At 43.6% G+C, this 23677-nt stretch overlaps 1 protein-coding gene across 31 annotated transcripts in view; it reads right to left on the bottom strand.

The window, feature by feature from the left end:
• ADGRL3 (adhesion G protein-coupled receptor L3) overlaps positions 1-23677 on the bottom strand; it is an 810612-nt gene that overhangs the window by 59614 nt on the left and 727321 nt on the right. For all 31 annotated transcript variants that reach the window (XM_048848457.2, XM_048848466.2, XM_048848467.2 and 28 more), the window contains 2 exons: positions 19889-20014; positions 14302-14398 (listed from right to left, as the gene is read on the bottom strand). In XM_048848457.2, coding sequence (XP_048704414.1) covers positions 14302-14398; positions 19889-20014 — 223 coding nt within the window. The remainder of the gene's footprint in view (positions 1-14301; positions 14399-19888; positions 20015-23677) is intronic.

Raw genomic sequence — 23677 nt, 5'->3', positions numbered from 1 at the left:
GAAAGGTCTTGTAGAGACAGATGGAAGCTATATTAATTCTGTTCTGGTTATGAGTCACTGCAGTTAGGCCACAGATGAATGTGCAAATCATTTTTATTTGAGATGTTCTATTCTACTGATACTGTGCTTTGGAAAATTGCAACCCCTTTTATGAGAATGCTTTTAACAGCTTATATAAGGCTGAGTTCTGAAAGGTGGAGCATTCCCTTACGCTACACTGAGTACCCGCTAGCTCCCATTTTAGTTATTGGGAGTTGGGGATGCAGCCTGGAAACCCCATTAGAGATGAGAGCCAGAACTGGTTCAGATCTTGCCTGGAATTTACACACACTATAACCTTAGAAAGATACATGCCAGACTGAGGCATTTCTGGAGTTCTTCTTATTTACCTTTGATAAAGTGATGACAGGCAGTCATTTCATAGACGCTACTCGAGATGGATGAAGCAGTTCAGTAATAATGGAGCCAGCCCAATCACTCCACAGGTCCTGAACTGAACTCAAGCATTTATTCAGGTGCAAAAAAAGTTCAAAAAAGGTTGAGATCCTCCTACCGTCCTCATTTCTCCTTTACTCCCTTTACTTCTCTGTGGATCGGCAAAGGTTCCTGGGTTCTTATTCCCTGCCAAAGGGACTCTATGTCCTCTCCTTTGCCAGCAGGCACCCAAGTGGCCCCCTGGCACCTCCTTTGAAGAACAGAAGATTCAGTAGCTCAGCCAGCCTTGGTTCTGTGCCCTGAGTCGTACTGAAATCAAAGCTTGGGCCCATAGCAGCGGGTGCACAGTGCCCGAGGACGTGAAATATGAAAGCAGCAGCAGCCACTGCTCACTGTAGGTGCTAGGCCACACCACAAACTCTCCCGAGGCAGAGGGGTAACTGTGCAGAAGAACACTTCACTGGAGAATCCAGGGCTGGGCAATACCATGGCAAGGCCTGCTCAAAGGTTGGAAGGAGAGAGCCAGGATGCTACTACAGTACAGCTCTGAGGTCTTACAGCAGGGTTACCGGCCCCTCCAGAAGTTCACATATGGGTATACATTTCTGGACGCAGAATGGGAACTTCCATTTAACACATAAGCTCTTGCTAGACTTATCATGAATTCTGATATACTGTGTTAACACTGTTTTGCTTGAGGGAGGAATGTGATATTATCACACAGTGTCATGAGAAATCTTACATGATCTCACAGTAATTCCAAAGATGCCTACATACTGTGCATTGCCGGCACAATGCTTTTTAATGGTTGTGGCAAATGCATGATAAACCAACCCATACAGCTTAGTTTTATTGATCTGTTTACATGACTTTGTTTTACTCGCAGGTACACTTTTGAGAAGTAACTCACCTTTCTGTATACTCTGAAGCACATTTCCTTGTTTAATAAATAATCGGTTAGAAAGCTATTTAATTCTATCCCAGTAAGTTTAATAATTATTGTAAATTACACTGAATATCAACAGTGTGATTAGATGTTTATAGCTTGTGTGTGACTGGTCTGTGTATGGACTGTAAGAGTCAGTTAATCATCTTTTCAATTTTCAATTTTATTCACTCCGATTATATTACTAAGTATAATGGTTAGAATTTGTATAAAATCTTTGGCTGGAGCTATTAAGTAGCATTTTTAAGAGAGATGAATCAAAACAGAAATTCTTGAATTTGAACCCCTTAAAATTTAGGGTGCAGAGGTTGGATTTGAATACTAGACCCACTTTCACACTTGGTTCCAGGTCACATCCAAAGGGTATGTGTGGTGGGTGTAGGTTTATCTTGTGGTTTGGATGCCATCCAAACCTCATGAGAACCTACTCAAGGGAGCAGAAAATCTCACAAGATCATCTGATCATCAGCTGGCAATATTTCAGTGTTGCTAAATCCAAATCCTAGCCTTCCTTCCGCCTCAAACATGAATCCAGTCCCAGCCTAAACCAAATACAGAGCTGAACACTGCAATGTTGGCTAATCTCTGCTTTTCATTTAGCAGTGGAAATTCCCACAAGGCCATGCACTTCCACCACCATGCCTACGGGCAAAAAATGAATGACTGGGATGCCTTTTGGAGCCAGCCAAAGCTACTCTTTTATTTGACAAAAGTATGTTAAATAGTGAGCATTAGGGTTACATTTCAATTAATATGGCCAATTTCACAAAGCTGAAAATGGGGTAGGAATAAATGGTCAGTTTTCACAATGGAGAGAGGCAAATAGCAAGGTTCTCTAAGACTCTGCATTGGGACTTGTGCTGTTCAAAATGTTCGTTAATGATCTGAAAGAGGAAGTGAACAGGGAAGTGGCAAAGTTTGCAGATGATACAAAATAATTCAAAATAGTTAAGTCCAAAGCTGACTGCAAAGAATTTCAGGGGGATCTTACAAACTGGGTGATGGGGCAACAAAGTGGCAGATGAAATTCAGCATTGATAAATGCAAAGTAATGCACACTGGAAAAAATAATCTCATCTAAAACTATATAGTTACATAGATACATAGATATTAAGGTCAGAAGGGACCATTATGATCATCTAGTCTGACCTCCTGCACAACGCAGGCCACAGAATCTCACCCACCCACTCCTGCAATAAACCTCTCACCTATGTCTGAGCTTACTGAAGTTCTCAAATCGTGGTTTAAAGACTTCAAGGAGCAGAGAATCCTCCAGCAAGTGACCCGTGCCCCATGCTACAGAGGAAGGCGAAAAACCTCCAGGGCCTCTTCCAATCTGCCCTGGAGGAAAATTCTTTCCTGACCGCAAATATGGCGATCAGCTGAAGTCTGAGCATATGGGCAAGATTCACCAGCCAGATACCCAGGAAAGAATTCTCTGTAGTAACTCAGATCCCACCCCACCTAACATCCCATCACAGGCCATTGGGCCTATTTACCATGAATATTTAGAGATCAATTAATTGCCAGAATCATGTTATCCCATCATACCATCTCCTCCATAAACTTATCAAGTTTAATCTTAAAGCCAGATAGGTCATTTGCCCCCACTGCTTCCCTTGGAAGGCTATACCAAAACTTCACTCCTCTGATGGTTAGAAACCTTCATCTAATTTCAAGTCTAAACTTCCTGGTGACCAGTTTATATCCATTTGTTCTTGTGTCCACATTGGTACTAAGCTTAAATAATTCCTCTCCCTCTCCAGTATTTATCCCTCTGATATATTTATAGAGATGGGTTTCAGAATAGTAGCCGTGTTAGTCTGTATTCGCAAAAAGAAAAGGAGTACTTGGGGCACCTTAGAGACTAACCAATTTATCTGAGCATAAGCTTTTGTGAGCTACAGCTCACTTCATCGGATGCATTCAGTGGAAAATAGTGATGGATTCTAAATTAGCTATTATCTCTGGATAGTTCTCTGAAAACTTCAGCTTAGCACACAGCAGTGGTCAAAAAGGCTAAGAAACTGTTGAGAACTATTAGTAAAGGGATAGAAAATAAGACAAAATATCATAATGCCACTATATAAATCCATGGTGTGCTGACACCTTGAAATTGCATCTTGTTTTGACCATCCCATCTCAAAAAAGATTGGAATTGGAAAGGTTCAGAGTCAGGCAACAAAGACGAACCAGGATATGAAACAGCTTCCACGTGAGGAGAGACTAAAAAAATTAGGGCTGGTCCAGTTTCGAAAAGGGATGATTAAGGGGGGATGTGAGGGAGAGCTATAAAAATCATGGATGGTGTGGAACGGAACAGAGAAATATTATCTACCCTTTCCACAATACAAAACATCAGGAGTGACCCAGTTAAATTTATAGTCAGCAGGTTTAATACAAACACAAGGAAGTATTTTTCACACAACACACCATTAAACTGTGGAACTCATTGCCCTCCGATGTTGTGATGGCCAAAAGTATAACTTGGTCTGAAAAAGAACTAGATAAGTTCATGGAGGATAGATCCATCAATGGCTGCTGTTCTGTACACTCCCCCTGATGCTCTGATACTGGACACAGTCAGAGACAGGATACTGGGCTAGACGGATCACAGGTCTGACCCATTATGGCAGTTCTCATGTTCTTAAAGGTCATAGGATAGTTGTTGGAGTGTTGGATCCCATATTAATTTTGAGACTGAGCCTTGAGAAATTCTGATTCAGTAAAGATGTGTTCCAAGAACATTCGTATTATTATCTCTATTAATTCAACAGAGAGGTTTGTTGGTGGGTCACATCAGACACTTCCAATGATTGGGCATGCTGTCTCCACAGCAATCGCAGCCTCTGTCAGCCTGGGGAGAAGAGAGATGGGGACACAAAGTAGGTTCACCTGCATGACAGTGGTGTGAGGCTACTCCAAGGGCCTTCCCGCTCAGCGTACTTTAATGCCTCCCCCACTCCTTTAGAAATCCGCACCTTCTCCGCCCCTTGTGCACCATCACTGCTCTGAGCTAAGTCTTCTAAAGTGCTGCTCGTTTCTTCGTCTTGCATACATAAGAAGCAGGTAAAAATGGAAAGAGCTATCCCTGCTTACATTGTGAAACAACATGGCTGCCACTGAATGGTCTGCATATTTCAGGGTGCAGAAGCAGGTATCTTCTTGGACCTGCCTGAATCTTGCAGAAAGCACCAGTTTGATGGCTATTTATTATTTGTATTACGGTAGCGTCAAGGATCAGGGTCCCACCACACCAGGCCCCAAAGAAACCACTTCAAGTTGGAGTCTTGAGTTGCTTTCCTGTGACATCTTGCAGCTGCCGCTGTGTGTGTGAGACATCCGTGGGTGGGTGGGCGTGCACCTGAGTTCAGGTGAAAAGAAGACGCAAGCTGAAGCTTTGCTGAGAATCTGAACAGAACCCATCTCTGTCCTTGGTATGTGCTTGGAAATTCTGGTTATGGCAAGCACTGGAAGTAGCAATATTTGGAGTACCAGGAATGTAACAGTGCCCCCTTACTGCCACCTAGGGCACTGGTGGAAGCACTGACAGAGGGGGCAAAGTCCCACATCAGACTTCTGCCGCATGGAATTTCAATGCATTTTCTGAAAGCCTGCTACCTAAAAATTCAGCATAACATGGCCACCTGGACCGAACGTTCAATTCCACCCACCCGCCTCGACATCCACTGAGAGCAGTCCCCGCTGAGTTCACCGCCCAGATACTGTTTCAGAATGGAAATCAGAATTTAATTATATTTTGGGGTGGGTGGGAGGGATTTGACAGGAGATTTCGTTCTGAGAACCATCAGGTCTCACTTGGGTTAGAAATCAGGATATTAATGTTACTTATTTTAATTTTCTCTCGGAGTCAGATTCCCACTGTTTGAGTTTGAGCTTAGTTTGTTCTGTTCATTATGATGGAATCGGCATGAATTTGACATTAAACTGATTATCTCGGAAAACAGTAGCAATCATTCCCCCTTTTCCTGTGTACACTTGAGATTATATCTTTGTGGCTGACATAAAAAATACAGAGCAGGAATAATAAGGTAGAGAGAAACAAAACATTTATTTCAAATGTTATGAATGGGGTTCTTAAGAAACAGGGGAAAATTCTGCCCTCGTTTACATGGGTACAAACCATACTTCAGTAGTTTTACATGGGGTGACTGGGGATTGAATGTGGCTCTGTGGTTTCTAACTAGGAAGAGAGTCTTTCCTTTCCAATCACAATCACCAACAACTTGGCATCATGCGGCCTCTGGACTTCACAATGATCATAGTTTAATATGTGGCAATTCTGGCCCTAACTCTTGACCTGTCCTCCATGTACATGACCACACATACACATCTGTGCACAGTCTCCCACACTTGCATGCATCCTTGCTTGTCCATATTTAAACATTCCCTACTTCACACCAGTACTCTGCCCCTAACAATTGCCACTTCTGTCCCCTCACACAGCACCCCTACACATTTCTGCAACTGCAACTGAATTGGTTTGGATAGATGCCCATGTCTGGCACTTTTATATAAATGGCACTTTGGGGGTTTGTTGCCTAAAATTCAGACTTTGCCTAGGTTGTGAGAGGTCCTGGGTTCAATACCTGCCCAAGTCCTCTCGGAGAATGTGAAAGTGAGGATCCCTTTATGTCCTCCTAAAAATGTGCTGTAGTTCAACTGGAAGTTATGATGCAGGCACCAGGGAATGAAATTCTCTGGCCGTTGTTATGGGGGAGGTCAGACAAGATTATCATAACGGTCCCTTCTGGCCTTAAAGTCTATGAAGTCCCAAAGGTCTCGGACTGTCATAAGGGCACATACCTGCATGGATCCAATGGCAGGATTGGGGCCTGACATGGATTTGCAAGTCAGCTCACATATACAGGGAGTCAGACAAGAAGAGACTTTCTATGGTAATGAACTAATAACTTTTCTGCAGCATTCTTATGCCAACCATAGAATTCTAGAGTTGGGATATAGTTCTCTATTCAACTTGACAGGCTTTAAAGTTCATTTCTTTAGACCCCTGTTTAAATTCTGTAGAACTCTATTGGTATCATCTCTACCCCATTATTTTCAAAAAAGATAAAATATATTAAGACATGATTAACATTTGCAATCAGTGAATTGATAGTGAATTGACACCTCTTATGGACACACGCAGCACCTTCGCCGCACTTCGTGTTAAAAAATAGCATCTGATGACGACAACAAACTGTACTGCACAAGCCCTTTTCTCGGTGACTAAGAAAGAAGGAACATTAATATGTATAAACCATCAACAGCAGACAACCCCCATTTACATTTTTTTCCACTTGCATTTTCCTCCAAAACTATATTAAAAAAACCCCATCCCTAAAATATGGTTGGAAACCTGAATGCAAATAAGGTGCTGTACGATTTATTACAGAATTTCTTCTACTCTGACAGTCTGGTACCCTGAGAGAGACAATAATGGCTCTGACAAGATATGAGTGAAAAATGGATTGGAGTCACATCACTGCTTTGCTACATGACTGGTTATTGAGGGAGGCTGTCTGAACTGCACCAGCATTCTCATGGAGAGCTCTCTCAAAGACTGCATGGGACACCAGAAAAATTGAAAGGGCAGGGATGTTCAGATTAGTCATTGCTAGGTGGGAATAAACAGGGAAAGGCAACATGGCTCTCTCTGTGCCACATCACTAATCTGTAAGGGAGGAAGAGGAGAGAAATCTCTTCTGCACTTTGATTGCAGCACAAGGAAGGTTCAAATTTCTCTAAGCAAGTCCCCTGTTACTCTACACTGATCGTTCTGGATCTACTCAAAAGTTTTCTGCAGAACCATCAGACCCACAAATGAGGTCTCTGTCACGCTGGCAATTTGCAAAGCATAAATCAATAACTGCTACTTTCAAGCAATCTAACTCAAAGCTGAGATGGAGATTGGAAGGTCTTTGCAGCAGGGCCCGTTTGCACAGAGCCTAGCACATTGGGGTGCTGAGCCATCACTGTGGCCCCTAGGTCTTACTGCAATACAAATAATAATTAATAGCAACGTTAGCTTCCCTATTCCTGTACCATGTGACATGCTATTACAAGAGAACCGCTACTAAAAGGGTCCCTGCTCTACAATCCCCATGCATGAGACAACCACACTGCAGAGCTCTTCCCCTCGCAATTCTTCCATACCTCCCACAGTTCAGCCTTCCAGAAGAAGAGGGGCTCCCAGATGTCAGTACTTCCCTCTGCATCCCATGACTGAAGGTCAGTTGCAGTTTATGAATAACACACACTTCAAATACAGCTGTGTCAGCGGGCTAAAAGGGGACACATACACAAGAGGGGGCTGACTTGGGAGACTGTTCAGTCAAAGGGGTGGCAGTGGGAAGGGGACCCAAGCAGGTGGTTACACTTCGATTTCACAGTCCATGTAACACACCCGCTATTGCACGCTGTGACACTCTACCTTGCACTTGTATGCACATGCTCCAATGTGCCTTTGGTACAATTATCACCGAAAAAGATGCTCAACATGCTAGCCCTTTGTAACCCACACACCTCCTGGGTGTGGTGTTTTGTCCCATTTAGTGGCACTGAGACCACTTAGAGATTAATGAGTCTGCTCTACAGCCTTAGTTAAGGGCCTTGTGGCTTTTGGCTTATGCAGTAGAGGCTCATGCACTAAGCTCCAGAGGTCCCAGATTTGATCCTGTCTGCCGATGACCAGGGTCTGTCAGTGTTACACCTGTAAATCAAGAACTTTAGAACCTCTTGCCCCATGAACGTCATACAGACAAAGAGAGACTCGTTCCTCAACCCATGCTCTTACTAAGGACATTTTTTTCAGTTTGACTCTCATCGTTGTCACCTCTCAGATCTGGGACAGTGCAGCCCGCTATATGCAAAGGCATCTACACCACGATAGCACTGATTGCAAGGCAGAGGAGGAGTACAACACAATACACTCCACAGCACATTTCACAGAGAATGCTCCAGGGCAGATTAAAGCTCACTCCTGGATGATAGAGGTAAAGTACTGTGTGCAAGTTACTCTGTGTCACGCAAGAGAGATGTTACAGAGCAGGAATGCACAAGGAAGAGATGACAAGACTAGAGAAGAGGCATCATTATGGGGAGTTTGAAAGGCTCCAGAACTAAGATCTGATGCTTTTACTGCACAGAACATTGGTGTTACAGGCAAGACAGGTTTGAAACTGTGACCTGGAAACAGTCACTTCACTAAGAGGTTTGATTGCTGGATGGAGAATCTCAGAGTGGAGAGAGAAGAATGGGGGACAGAAAGAGAAGAAGTCAGACTTGTGGTAGGAAAAGGGGAGAGAAAGATGTGGAGATTGAATACTAGAAAGACGCTGTCAACTTGGATCCTGAAACAAGCAGAGGGTCCATAGGGATTTCTGATTATGACAGTTATGTGCTCTTGCTTTTGGGAATGGAGGAGAACACAATAGATCAGATTCTCCACTCACTTCCTCCTGAGTTATAATGGTACAGTGCCACAGTAACCCCCACTGGAGTAAAGCAGGCATAAGTGAAAGGAGAACCAGGCCTGGTGTATTTTGGACTAATCTATAACTAAGTTGCCACCAAGAAATGACCAGTATGATTCTTAATGTCAATGTAATTTTGGAGGGGAAAGTCAGCACATTTTCAGTTAGCAAATGTGGCACAGAGAGAGGCCAGAGAGGAAGTTTGGGCCAAGCCTTAAGTTCTTGACAGGATAAATAGACTAGAGTAACACAGGAGGTGAAGGGGTGACGTTATAGTTGACAGGGCTCTTTCCCCAGTGAGTGGAATATCAGTTTGGATACACGGAGCTAAAAGAAGTAATGACAGAGCAAGTATTTCATGGCAGAAAACGAAGACCTGGTTATATCTGCAGAGGGGGATGCATTAGCGCAGATGGGATGCCTCAGGCTGATCCCAAACCAGAGACCCCCAGGAAGACAGAAGAGAGAAAAGAAGGGGACTAACAAGACTGGCAGGTGGACAACTCAGATGGTGGGCTGTTGTCCTCTGCAAATCACAATAGAGGGACAAGCATGGAGACAGAATTGAAACTGAGTGAGCAAGGTGCCTGGTTTGAGAAGGATGTGATGCGATGATTGGCAGCAGAACTGAGATTAAAGAGAGAATTATTTAATGATAGTAAGCCCCGAGATTCAAAAAGTTAAAACTTTATAACCATTAATACACAAGCTGTCAACTTCACATGTCAAAATATACAATGTAAATATCCTTAAATCAAACTCTATTAAGTTCTCAAGCAGACTTTACTTACTTTGCCTATTGGTAAATTTTGATTATTACTGATCAAAATAATTTTCATCAGTTTGTGTGTGTATGGTGAAATCATTTATTGACATTTACAGATAAAAATCCAATCCTTCCAAGCCTAACGATAATCAAACGAGAGAGGTGATCCTCTGACAACAGAAGCAGCACTATGACGAGGGCCAATCCCAGACTGCAGATTGGCAAGGGGCTGTTTTGGCTGAGACAGATGAACACCTAAGAATAGGGTGACCATATTTCCCGATGCTGAATACAGGACAGCTGATAAAATTACTCGGATTCAATCGAGTTCAATGGCAAATAATCAGAACTATGCAGTACAAACGTTAAAATTGACATCAAGTTGACGGGGCCCCCTTTAAAAAGAAATGCTATGGGGCCCCCTTTAAAAAGAAATGCTATGTAGTTGGATTCTTTTTATTTACCTCCTTATCTTTCAGGCTTTAGGGTTCACACAGGGAGGGGTGACACACACACCCCTGACCCCCCACATGGGGGAGGTGACACACACACAAGTACACCTCTCTCATATGGGGGGGTGGGGGGTGACTGACCAACCGACCCGACCCTCCCTGCACTCTCTGCCCTCCATGCCTGGCTGGGCCCCTGGGATGGACCCGCCTCTCCTCGTACCTGGCAAGCAGCAGCCTTTTGGCACTGTGCGAGAGGAAAGGGACAGGAGCTGCTTCCAGCTGCAGGGCTGGAGGTGGGGAGGGATGACCTGGCCCGTGTCTTTGCAGAGCTCATCTCTTCTTTTCCCTCCTCCCCTCTCCGTGGCTACAAGCAGCTGGACCCTTCCTGCTCGCACAGTGTCGAAATGCAGCTAACACCTCCAGGCTGCTGCTGGACACCGACATAACCCAGCCGCCTCCTGTCCCCTGCCTACAGCGCAGGCAGGAAGGGGTTAAGCCCTAGGGATGCACTGTGCACCAGGGCCCAGGAACCTGACTGCAGGGGCTTCAGTGAACCCGGCCAGAGAGGTGGCTCAGCAGGGAAGGGGGCTTAGGGGATTGAGCAGCCCCACGCTCCCTGGGGGCAGGACCCAGGGCTGAGGGGGTGAAGAGGTTGCTAAACCCCTGCCCTAGGGGCTGCTGTGGAGCCTTCAGGTTTGGGGCATGAATAGACTGGAAATCGCTTCCCCCCCTCACCACTCCAGAGCTCAGCTGAGGGGTGGAGAGGCTTCCCCGTGCTAATGCTGTGCAGGGCTTTGGCACATGCAGGACTAGGCTCCTGGGCAGCGCCCTGGGCTGGAGGGTCTTGGGCTTTCCCGGGGCGCCAGCCCAGCCAGAGGCAGGGGGGAAAGGAAGGAGCCTGCTGGCCAGGCTGTTGGTGAGCTGAGCGCTCTGACCAGGGGTTGGTTCTCCACACAGCGCTGGGAGAGGGATGCGCCCTGCCGGCGGGGATATGGAGGAGCAGCGGGGCTAGGGTGGGTGAAGGGGCAAAGCAGGGTTGGTTTAGTGCGGGATCGGTCCTGCTTTGAGCAGGGGGTTGGACTAGATGACCTCCTGAGGTCTCTTCCAACCCTGATCTTCTATGATTCTATGACAGCGACGGGGAGCCCGTAAAGGGCTGATAGGTGGCCAACAGAGGCAACATGTCACTGGCCACTGCCTGGCGCCAGCCTGCATTCACCAGTCACCGCAGCTCGCAGCGTGCAGCCAGCGCTGGCCGGAAATGGGACGGGGGGCAGGGCCCTGCTGGCCAAGAGCTAGCATGCAGCAGGAGCTGTGCTGACGGACCAGCACGGGGAGCTGCAGCTTTACCTTGCACACCCACCCCCATCATTGGCCACTGGACCCCCCCTACTCACTGCTGATGACAGGGCAGCTGGTGAACAGGGATCTGGCCAGCAGCAGGAGCCGCCGGTACTGACGGTGGGGACGGACAGAAAATATGGGACAGTTTGCCCGTTTTTAAGAAAAAATCAGGATACCTGCAGGAGGGCTTAAAAACAGGATGTCTGGTCACCCTACATAAAAAGATGCTTAAAAGGGGAACCGTGGAGGCAAGATAGTAGCCTGGGGGGGAGAGAGATTCTGGTGTGGGGAGAGTCTTTCTTTCTTTTTTTTTTTTTTAAGAAAAGTGGTGAATGTGGCAAGCTGCTTGGGGGCTATGGGGAAGGACACCAATGAACAGAATGTGGTTAATTAGAAAGGAAACACAATGTATACAAACAGAGTTAAACACCATTGCTAAGACTTGGTCAAAAAATGTGAGAGGGGACATCCCTTCCAAATCCACAGGAATGAAGTTTCAGTCAATGAGTACCTTTTATAAACAGGTTTCAGAGTAACAGCCGTGTTAGTCTGTATTCGCAAAAAGAAAAGGAGGACTTGTGGCACCTTAGAGACTAACCAATTTATTTGAGCATAAGCTTTCGTGAGCTACAGCTCACTTCATCGGACAGTATGCATCCGATGAAGTGAGCCGTAGCTCACAAAAGCTTATGCTCAAATAAATTGATTAGTCTCTAAGGTGCCACAAGTACTCCTTTTCTTTTTATAAACAGGCTGCCTAATAATGAACTTACAGACGGGCTCAAGGAGTTGTGTTAATTTCAGACACGGTGTTCTTGCCTAGCGCCCTTTGTAACAAGAGGTCACGTGCTTCTTCAAAGGTGTTAACTCCCAAGGTGGTTTTATAGTCCCCATTTGTACAGATACTTTTGTCAGTAGAAAAGAAAATGTGGAATATGATATCCACCTCCACGGGTAGGTGCTAACCAAAGGCAGCACAATCAGGGCTGCGCAATCAGGATGTAATAATACGGCAGAGGTGGGCATCTCTCAATGTTGTCCTGGCAGACTTGGGAGGAAGCTGCAGAAGGTGACCACTTTGGAGCCATATCCCGATGTTCTCAGTTTAAGAAGCCATTTTCATCCTGGAACAAAACTGACTGAGCTGACAGAGGAAAGATGCCCTTCCTCCCCTCATGAACGTAAGACATTCTGCTTGCAAAAGCATTGCTTGCACTCTACTTGGATGTGAGGGCAAGTCAACCGCTGCATTATCTGCAGGGATTCACAGCTCATGCACTGGAGAGAGAACAGCTGAGACTGGGTCGTGGGGCAGGTTGGTTCTGGCTGCAAACTCCCTCATGCTGCAAAGCAAAACCCCCCTAATTAGCCCCACAAAAGCCATACTTCCCCTCTCTGCTCTGTGTTAGGGATAGAAAGAGGTGTAAATGGCAATCAGCAAATGAATTTGTCAGCAAATGACAAAACAAATTTAAAGGAAGTTTCTGTGATGGGGGTGCCCTTTATAAGACTGCATCTACCCTTTGCTTCAATTACTTAACTGCAAACAATTATATTAACAAGTCAAAACAACTGATGACAAGGGGGTGTAATGGGACAGCAACACACACTCATGTTTACTAACCTGCTCTCTCCTTCAAAAGGTTGTGGGGAATGTATCTGAAGAGTAAGGGAACTCAATCCAACCTTCTTGATCCCCAAAGCACTGTAGTGACCCATCACTAATTAGAGATTCAAAATCTTCACGCCCTCCCCACCTGGTCTGTCTTAGGCAAAACTCAAAGTGAAGTCAATGGGAATTTTGCCTGAATAAGGACCAAATAAGAACCAAAGCTCCGATTCTCCTCTCACGTTATCTTTACACGGAAGCAACTCTGTGGATTTTATTGGGATTACTTCTGACTTACATTGGTGTAAATGAGCGGTGAATCAGACCCTAAGGGCCGAATCCTGTCCTCTGTTTACACCAGTATTTATCTGGTTGATTTTTGTCTGTAAAACAAGGAGCAGAATTTGGCACCAAGTACAACCCTCAGGATTCGGAGTACAGCTCTTAGGATTCGGCCCACAGTTAGTTACCCACTCAAGGCAAACCATCAAAATAATTTAACTAGAGGTGAAACAGGGCAGCTTGTGAGGCTTAGTAGACCCAAAAATTCCATACGATCTTTTTTCCTGGAAAAAGCTCAACGGGAAACCTTTTTAAAAGGAGCCAAGATTTCACACTGCAATAGGTGCTGTATTTTGTTTAGCATTACTCCATTGCTACACGCTTCCGATAATGTTTCCCTCCCAGAGCTCTGAACAGCTCACATAAGTCAGGCACTCATTCTAGATATTAAGATCACTCTCAATTATTTTGTTCCAAGTGCACAGGTTTGTCTGAAGTGTGTGTTCTGCAGTATCTTGTTACTTCCACAGACACTATGAAATTGCTTTATATCTGGGACAGTGTGGCTTAACAGACTACACAGCCACATAACTGCCCATTTTTACTCCTAGCAATGAGGCCTGATGGCTAACCAGCTGATGGCTCTAGCTGTCGACAGTAGGACAAAAGTTTTTTTTTAAATTTCCTAACTTTTTCAGAAATTATATTCTTGAAAATGCAGGTGTAAAAATATGGAAAAAAAACCCAACCAATCAAACAACCCTTCCCCAACAATAAAAAACCCTTCCCAGTTAATGAACACTGGAATACACTGCATTCCAACTGCATTTCATTCTGTGATGTAACGTTCTTATCACAGGGAATAAGGTCGGAAACAATTTGAAGTTTGAGGAGAAGGAAGGGGGAATACATTTCAGACTACTTAAAAATAATCATAAAAGTTATAGATAAGAAAAACAGTTTATAATTACCTCTGTTGAGTGAAGCTGAACTGTTTATATCTCCGGTAATAAAGGAAGACTCGGACTGCTTTCGAACTGTGTCATTCCACATTCTACGGATCCGGCTCTGAAGAGGGATTGAACCACACAGGTAATGATTTTTTAGCAGCTGCAGATACATTTCTTTCTGCCTCACTAAAGCTGGCTTACTGGCATGTCTAGAGGATGATGCGTCTTCCTATCCAGTTGTAAGTAAGCAGTTTCTGATTGGCTATCACCCGCCTATTGCATACCAGACACTCGCTGCCTGGCTTCAGAACTTGAATTTCTATCTCAAATAAGAAGTGCATCATGGGATACCATATAGCTTCTAAATATTAATAAACAAGCAGAACAGACCATGCACAAAATAACCTCCATGCAAGATATTGTTCCAGCCGTGTAGTGTTGAATCACTGAAACTAACTCACAGAAAATAGCACGAATGCTTCTAAAATTCCCTTGTGGTATATTGATTTGTATCTGTTTTTTCAAGTATACTGGAATAGTTGTTTCGTGTCTAGGCCTCTCTTTGGATGTGCTCAAGTTTTCTACAGGTTTATTATCCACTGTGGGGAATGTGAGAAATAAATAGAACCACGAAACAAGAGAAGTTATATTCCCCTAATGAAAAACGGTGAAGATTTTGACATTTATGGTAGAGCATTTACTGAAGAGGTCTTGCTGTGTTATCCTGGATTTAGTGGTCTTCTCTGTTTTGTCTTTCAGATGGGTCATGGGCATTTACCTGTGTCACTCTCACCACACCACCTCCTCCCCAAGTCTGTGCTTTGGAAAATCTACTGACAGATTTCCAACAAGCTAGCAGCTGCAAGAGGAGTTTTCAGAACAACTCATCTCCGAGTAGCGCCTGTGGTTCCTTGAAAATCTGGTCATTTCTTTTAGGTGCCTGAAGCTGGGAGCTGATCCCCTTTGGAAAACCCAGTCACTTATTTAGATGCCTAAATGGGAGGCGTTGGGTGCTGAGCTCTTTTGAAAATCTGGCTCCTGCTTGCTGGTTGGTTTTCTCCCCATTATTTGGAGGAAGGGTCCAAAGAGACATATTCCCCAGCTGCATTGCTGAATGTCACGATGAGAGGTGGCCAAGTGAACTTGCTGCAATGCTGTACAACTGGGACTGTCGTGGGCCTGCATACATGATCCGCCTTTGCTATGGGGAAACCCACTCTGGGGTTGTGGCTTCCGTCATCCCTCCTTGTCTCCTGATACAGGGAGAATGATTCAAGATGCACTAGCTGCAAGCTATGGTATAAAAATGCTATTACACTAATAATAAGGGGCCTGAATCACGCCTGCCCAGCTTCAGCACGAGGCTGGTGTTATTCCACTGGTTTCAGAGGAGTTACACCAGCATCACATTGGGGTATATGGCAGTGGGAGAATGAGGTACGAGGTACACATGGCTTGCACTGGAGTGTCGCCATGGGCAGCCTCATCTATCCTAGCTTGTGTGTCAAAGAGTCGATGCTCCTCAGTGCATGGGAGCAAAGCCCCGGGAGAATTCCCAGAGCAGTAAGCATTATGCTTTTCCATGTAGCCAAACATGGAAGGTGTTCTTCACTTTGACGAGATTGGACAGACCCAGCAGAGCAGGCTCAGAGAACAGCCACACACAAGGAGTTTGGGACGTGATAACCCCCGCCTGACGAGACAGGTTAGGCAGGGAAATGTGTGCAGTGTTGGCGTATATGTGTGGCTATGCTTCACGCCTGCAAACTGCTGTGCTGAGCTACTTATCCCCAGATGCTGGCAGTGAATGGAAAGCAGATAGTTTTATTACCTGCCTCAATTTTTAACAGAGTCCTACCCCAGCAAAAGTATTCCTCCGGTACAGAGATTGTAAGGCCAACTCTCCTTTTCCCCAGTGCAGAATGTCATTGGGGCTAATGGGGAGTACCGAACCTCAGCATGGCAGAGCTTTGGAAGTGCAGCCAAAATGAAGATAACTTAAGTGAGGCTAACGTCACTGTGCGACACTGCGAGTCAATAATTCTGCCACATGGGGGAAAATATCCATGTACCTCCAAGGACACTGAGAAACCCAGGGAGGAGCACAAGGGAGACACCTGCTCAGCCCTCCCCAGTGTCATGGGTAAGATGGCATGAGGGAGAAGCAGCATTGTTCTGCACTATGGAAATGTGAACCGTGGAACTTCCAAGGCATTTTAAAGGAGTTAGGCAGGTGTCCACCACCCTTAGGGTTCTTGAAAATCCTAGCTGAAACCTCGACAATAACCCATTTTGGTCACACTTTATATTAAGTTTCCATCTATAAATGGTTTATAAAGCGTTAATAGACGTCATAAGCAGGTCACAGACACAAGCAGTGTGTGTTATAGTTGTAAATGTTTCAGCAGAAGGTGCAACAGATGGTTTGAGGAGAGCGGGTTGGGAATTTTCCAGCTAAATATTTTTTCATTGGAAAATGCCAATTTGTGGGGAAAACAAGAAGCTATTCGCAAAACAGTGTTGGTTTTTATGAAACATGTGACTCAAAACATTTTTGGTTAATAAAGTTTTGAGATTGTTGAACAGGAAAGTTTCAGTGTTTTGAAAAAAACAGACTTCTTGTTTTGAAATGTTTGTACGTGTACACTAAGAAAAGGTTAAAAAAACCCTGAAATGGAAACAAAATATTTTGGAATGATCAAAATGCAATTATTTGATTGAACTGAACTGATTTTTTTAATAAATTGATTTTTGGTTTTTGAAAATTTGTGAGATTTAGATCAGAAAAAAAATCAAATTCTCATGGGAAAACTGTTTCCCACTCCTATTTATGAGTCACAGTGTAAATATCCATTGGACTCTATGACAATTGATTTACTCGGTATTAAATCATCTATTAATCACTTATTAATCTTTATAAACATTTTTATGAATGGAACTTTAATGTAAAGTGTGACCTTTTTTAATATTTAATTATTAATGATGGAAAAGCTTGTTGAATGTCTTTGGCGTAATTGTGCCTGATCATTAATTATGCTGTTTTGGAGTATCTTTACAGGGAAAAATATTTTATGTGGTTTATCTTTGCCTGCAGCTTGTATTTTGTTATTAAATAATAGAATGCTTCCAAGCAAATCCATGTCATTTCTCTGTAAAAGACTCCAAGACAATGCATCACAAATATTAAATAAATGGCATTAGATACTCTCTATAACTCAGCAGGATCATCGTCCATTTTCTGCTGTAATTTTATTTCTGTGTTGTACTGCTCGTGAAAAGTGCCCGATGGCCAGCCTCAGAGACTGGAGTCCTCTATTGACACAGAAAACAAGCACAGCACAGGAAGGTGTAGTAGAATCTTCCAAGCACAAACCTGCCAAAGTGTCTCAACCTTAATCTGGAGGGACCGCTAGAAGGTTATGTCCACACTGCAAAATTAACCTGGGTGATTGGCACCTAGTTCTGAACACCTGAGTTAACCTAGCCTGGGTGCAAGAATGAAATTCATTATATGCTTCTTAAGGAACTAGCTGAAGCAATCTCAAAACCATTAGCAATGATCTTTGAGAACTCCTGGAGAACGGGTGAGATCCCGGAGGACTGGAGAAGGGCAAACATAGTATCTATCTTTAAAAAGGGCAAGAAAAAGAACCCAGGGAATTATAGACCAGTCAGCCAAACTTCAATACCTGGAAAGATACTGGAACAAATGATTAAACAATCAATGTGTAAGAACCTAGAGACTAATAAGGAATAGTCAGCATAGATTTGTCAAAAAAAAATCATGCCAAACCACCGTAATTTCCTCCTTTGACAGGGGTTACTGGTCTAGTGAATGGGGGGAAGCAGTAGACATGATACATCTTGATTTTACTAAGGCTTTTGATACAGTCCCATATGATATTTGCATAAGTAAAGTAGGGAAATGTAGTCTAGATGAAATTAATATAAGGTGGGTGCACAACTGGTTGAAAGACCGTACTCAAAGAGAGTTATCAATGGTTTGCTGTCAAACTGTCAAACTGAGAGACTGTATCAAGCAGGGGTCTTGCCTTGCACAATGGAGTGTTGAGTATGCTTATAAAATTTGTGGATGACACCAAGCTGGGAGAAGTTGCTAGCACTTTGGAGAACAGGATTAGAATTCAAAACAACCTTGACAAACTGGAGAATTAATCTGAAATCAACAAGATGAAATTCAATAAAGATAAGTGGTAAATACCACGCTTAAGAAGGAAAAATCAAATGCACAGCTGAAAAAAGGGATCAATTGGCTAGATGGTACTAATTCTGGAAAAGCTCTGAGAATTATAGTGCATCATATTGAATATGAGTCAACAATGTGAAGCAGTTGTGAAAAAGGTAAATATAATTCTGGGGTGTATTAACGGGAGTGTTGGGACACGCTAGATTGGGGTAGTCAATAGGCAGACCACTGGCCAAATCTGGACCACCAGACACTTTTGACCAAGAGGTGCAAGGCTCCATGTTCCATTACCATATGTGCTGTGTGTGTGTAGTCCCTTGCAGATGTCAGAATGCAACTCTTGCATGACACCTTGGAAAAGTTAAAATAAATAACAATTTGCTTCCAAGACAACATAAATCATAAATTATGTTTTCCTGACAGGTTATAAACTGTTATTTCCTGCATGTTTCTTTCATAATTTAATAGGTGAATTAGCAAATATAATTAGATCCTTCAGTAAAGTAGAATAAGTGTGTGTTTGGTTTCTCTTGATTAAGGAGTCAGCTACTTCATTTTATATGAACTGCTCTTCATAAATCAGCATCCTTACACAAGTTAGGGAATAAAATGCCAAACTCTCAAACAAAATAAAAATTAATTTTTTGGTTGACCAGAGCATAATAAAGTTTAGAAAATAAATAATATTATTTGAATCACAGTTGATTCTTTCCAGAGATCCATAAACTATGGAAACTGAGTAAACCAACAAACAGATTAAAACAACTACTGCCAGAGAATGATAGGCCTCTGCACCCAGCCTATGCAAGATTTTTATCTGCTGTTGGTTTTTTTAATCAGCAAAATATTTTGTTAGGATAGCACAGTAACCTTGTCATATAAAACACACATTTCTTAGCCTTCGGGAAAAACACCTTTGCTTTCATCTCAATTCATTTAAGGACTGCTTAAGGGATGCTAATGGTAATTACAACCTAAGGTCAACAAAGTATGCTCAATTCAGGGCTGTCACATCTGAAAGCATGGGGTCAAATTCTGTTTTGCATGACACTGGCATAATTCTGAAGCAGCTCCTTTGACTTCTAATGGAACTGCTACAGTTTACACTCCTATAACAAAGAGCAGAGTGTGCCCCATGATGTTCAGAAGTGAAAGAATGACAACAAACAGGAAGTCTTTGAGCTACCCATTTATCAGATCAGTTTTATCAGCAGTTTATTCCCCCATCAGTTTTACAAGCCTCCTCGACTGATGGATTGTTGCTGCACAAAGTGATGTACCTGTTCGAGAGGATGTCTCATTTCCAGAAATGAATCCTTTGCCTACAGATCACCCAATGCAAAGAACGATATTAGCAGGGAGGTAAGAAGCATTCCATGCCAGTGAACACACATGGCTTACCTGTGAGCCTGTGGAATACCGTCCTGGAGTCCGTGACCCAGATGTTTTTCCTGAGCCGATGGAGCTCTCTGTACTTTTCCCACTACAGCAATGTGTGCGCAGGCATTTTCCATATTCTTTACGTACCTAGCCAATTAAACAGTAATTTCCATTAGTGGGCAACTCCCTCTCCAGCCTGAGACTTAAGATTTCCAACAGTTTTTTTTCCTCCTCTGTGATTCATTAAAATTATAGCTGTTTCTGTGCATTTAGAAGAATTCCATTACAACTTTCAACAGTGTTCTCCTAACACATTAGCTCTACATTTATGATGTCATAAGGGACTGCTTTTATGTAGGAAAGCGGTTCACTGATATCAGTAGAATTTAGCTACCTCTGAGGCACATCAAAGCACTATGAGAGAAACTAAAGACATTCTATTTATGCCCGAAAATTAGTATCTTCATAGATTTGATATGAACTGGCATATTGGCTCATCATGGTGCTACAAGTTATTGCTTCTGGCAGGGGACAAGGAAGAAAATTACAAAAAAAGTAACATGTAAGAGGAATTGATTTCATATATATATTCAAACTCCAGAAAACTGTGAAACTGACAGTCTTTGAAATGAAGTCTTCTGTGTGCAGAACTGGTGGAAACGGTGCAAATGTCCCCCTAAAGCCCTATAATATAACAGACAAGACTGAGAAGGAGTTAATGGGGTAATTTCTCTAGCACAAAAAGTGAGCCAGATCCTCAGCTGGCAGAAATTGATGTTGTTCTCCTGACTTCAATGGAACTACACTGACATACCCCAACTGAGGCTCAAGGCACTGCAAAAGTTTGGAGTATATGTATAATTTAACCTGCGCATACATGGAGACCAGGGAGAAGCCAGAGTGAAAATGGGTCATCTGCTGAGCTGGGTGATCTCAGGCTGTGCCACAAATGTGAAAAAAAGGCCACTTTACTTCTTCATGTGAAATGTAAATGCAGTAGGAAACCAGCAGAGGTTAGTCTGCAAGCACATTGTGCTCACTGCTCTCTGATTAAATCTCTCTCCAGTCTCTCTATGGGCATTTCAGAAACCTATCTGTGAAACGATTATTTAAATAGCAGATTACAGGGTTTTTTTTTTTATTAGGCCTTTCCATAAACGCTTGAGACAAACACAATACCATGAGTGCCCAATGTGCTCTCGAGTGCCTAATCAGTCCTTTGCTGAGAGAAAATAATTCAATTCCTTTAATTAGCCACCGACTGCTTCCCACTGCAGCTATGTGCTGATTTCCCAGTCCATGACAGACAGAAAACGGTTTTTTTCCCTCTCCCAACCCCTTGGTTCAGGGAAAGAGATTCCCAAGATCCAGAGACTGGACTGGATTCTCCTCTCTCCTACCTTGGCGTAAATCAGGAGTAACCCCATTGAAATGAACGACAGCACACTGTCGTCAAACTGGCATGAGAGAGGAGAGATTCTGGCCAAAGCGTGTAAAATAGGCATCCAGAGCTGGAATGGTCACAATGCTATAATGCCATTAAGCAGTGCTCTGCTAGAAAACAAACATTTGCAAGAGGGCTGAGAGTCAGAGCAACGGGGTGTACAGGAAACACAGACTAGAAAGAAATCCAACTTCTTCATAAAAGGAAACACTGACTAGAATCATTAAAGAGTCAGAGAGCACAGCAAACCCAAAAGACTGAGAGCTGAAACGGGTTTAATGGAGAAATAAAGCCCCCATCTCCACAGAAATATACGAACACCGAAAGAGCACAACCCACACCTCAGCAGCCTCTGCTGAAATTAGCAATTAAGGGGCCAGATTCTGATATGGGCCTTCTGCTGAATACAGTACAGGCAGATCCACTGAAGTCAATGGCACTATGCATGGAATAAGTGCTACTGGACTGGGGTAAGGGCATCAGAATCTCCAAAGTAAGCAATGGGATGCCTAGGCTCACAAAAGAATCCCTCTTTAGGACAGCACATAAAGCTGTCAATGGCTACGTCTACACTACCAAGCCTGGGCTCTGACTCAGGTTTGGAGGTTGGATCCAAGCCCAAGTCCTGCTGAGACTCGGGTCAAAGCCCCGTCGTTTTGCAGTGTGGATGCAGCTCAAGCTGCGGACTTGAGTCAGAAGGTCTCTCTACTGCAGTATGGCTGCATTAGCACTGCTCTGAGACCTGGGCAGGGGTGCTGGAACAATTTTTTAGCAACGGCGCTGATGATGGTAGCCATGGAAACCATGTATTTGGTGTTTGTTGTTGCTACTTCAAGCCAGGGGGTGTGGCAGAACCCACAGCACCCTTAATTCCAGCACTGTTGAACCTGGGTCCAGCAATTGTAACTCCGATTTATAATGCATGTGGATACCGAGGCGTGGGCTTGGAAACGCCAAGTCCACAAGCCTGGGTCCCACAGATCCGGGTTTACAAGGCAGTGTAGACACACCCCATGGGACCTGAGCACGTGTTTAAGTGCTTTCCCTCTTTCCCAATCTGTGGTATATATAGACTAGTAAAGGCTCAGACAATTGTTAGAAATATAGAGCAGCGGTAACACACAACAAGATTTGCACTTCTATCAGATGCCCTCTCGTAGTCAGTGCTGGAAAGGCAGGCAGGCCTTTGACCTCAGGAGGCACTGAAGGTGTATAGGTACTCGGGGTATAACTGCATGCTTTTGTCGTCGTTATACAGCTTAGAGGATACTACAAACAACACTGAAACAGATGCACAGATCCAATGCCAATGCTTTTGAACAGGACAGCAGAGAATTGTTACAAGGGCATGGTCATGCCATCCCTGTTTGCTCTTTTTGACTGAGATTAGCAGGATTCCTTTCTATTTTATGGATTATGTATATAGATGGTAGAATTTACAAAGCCTAATATGCGACAGGCTGATTCCCCTTACTCAGGCTGAGTAGTGCCTGATGCCCCACGACAAAGCGACTGCCTGTGGAGTAAGGTGCTACGCAATGTGAATAAGGGAATTGCAATCTCGCCCTTAATGATTCATTTATTAAAAGGTCAAATGAACATTTCCCCACACATGCTGTAATAAAGAAGAATTGGCTCTCCTTAAGGCTCAGAAGCTCTGTAATTTTCTCCACATTTCAGTGAAAATGCCGTTGGTTCATTTCAGCCCATTTACAAGCAGAGTTTTCTTTTCTCCTCTAAACCCCAGTGGATTTGGTGGAGAATGTTGGTGCTTTTTGTTTTGTTTTTTAAACCTGGGTTGTAGCAATATGGCTGCTTAAAAGTGACTAAGTAACTACATTGCTCTTACTGAGTATACACCAGCAAAGCATTTAGGCATGCGCTTAACTTTAAGCATATAAATAATCCTCATCATGGAGCTACTCATGTACTTAAAATAAGATATGTGCTGATGTGTTTTGCTGAATTGGGTCATTATCATTAAAACAGTAACAACACATCATGCGCCCGATGCCAGTACAGCCGAAGCATCAGTAAATGCTTGGCGTATGAATATACATACATATATAGGTCTGCTTAGTTTCTTACCTTCATGAAATGCTTGAAACCAATCTACACTGTGCAGTCCATGATGCTGCATTATGCTACCTGAGATGCTAAATAGCAGCTCTAAACTTTTAGGTCAAGATTTTCATAAACAGTAGCCTAAAGTTAGGTGGCAATCTCCAGAACATTTATGGCTCCTCAGCCAACTGCAGATACTGTAGGTGCCTTAAGATGTTTCTGACAGTATGTGCTCTGTTCAGCTGACCTGTCTCCTTAAGGTAGTCAGCATCTTCCTACGTTTTTATTATTATGCATGAAAG

Source organism: Caretta caretta, chromosome 4 (genome assembly GCF_965140235.1).
Source record: "Caretta caretta isolate rCarCar2 chromosome 4, rCarCar1.hap1, whole genome shotgun sequence".
Lineage (NCBI taxonomy): Eukaryota > Metazoa > Chordata > Testudines > Cheloniidae > Caretta > Caretta caretta.
This window is presented reverse-complemented; position numbering and strand designations above follow the sequence as displayed.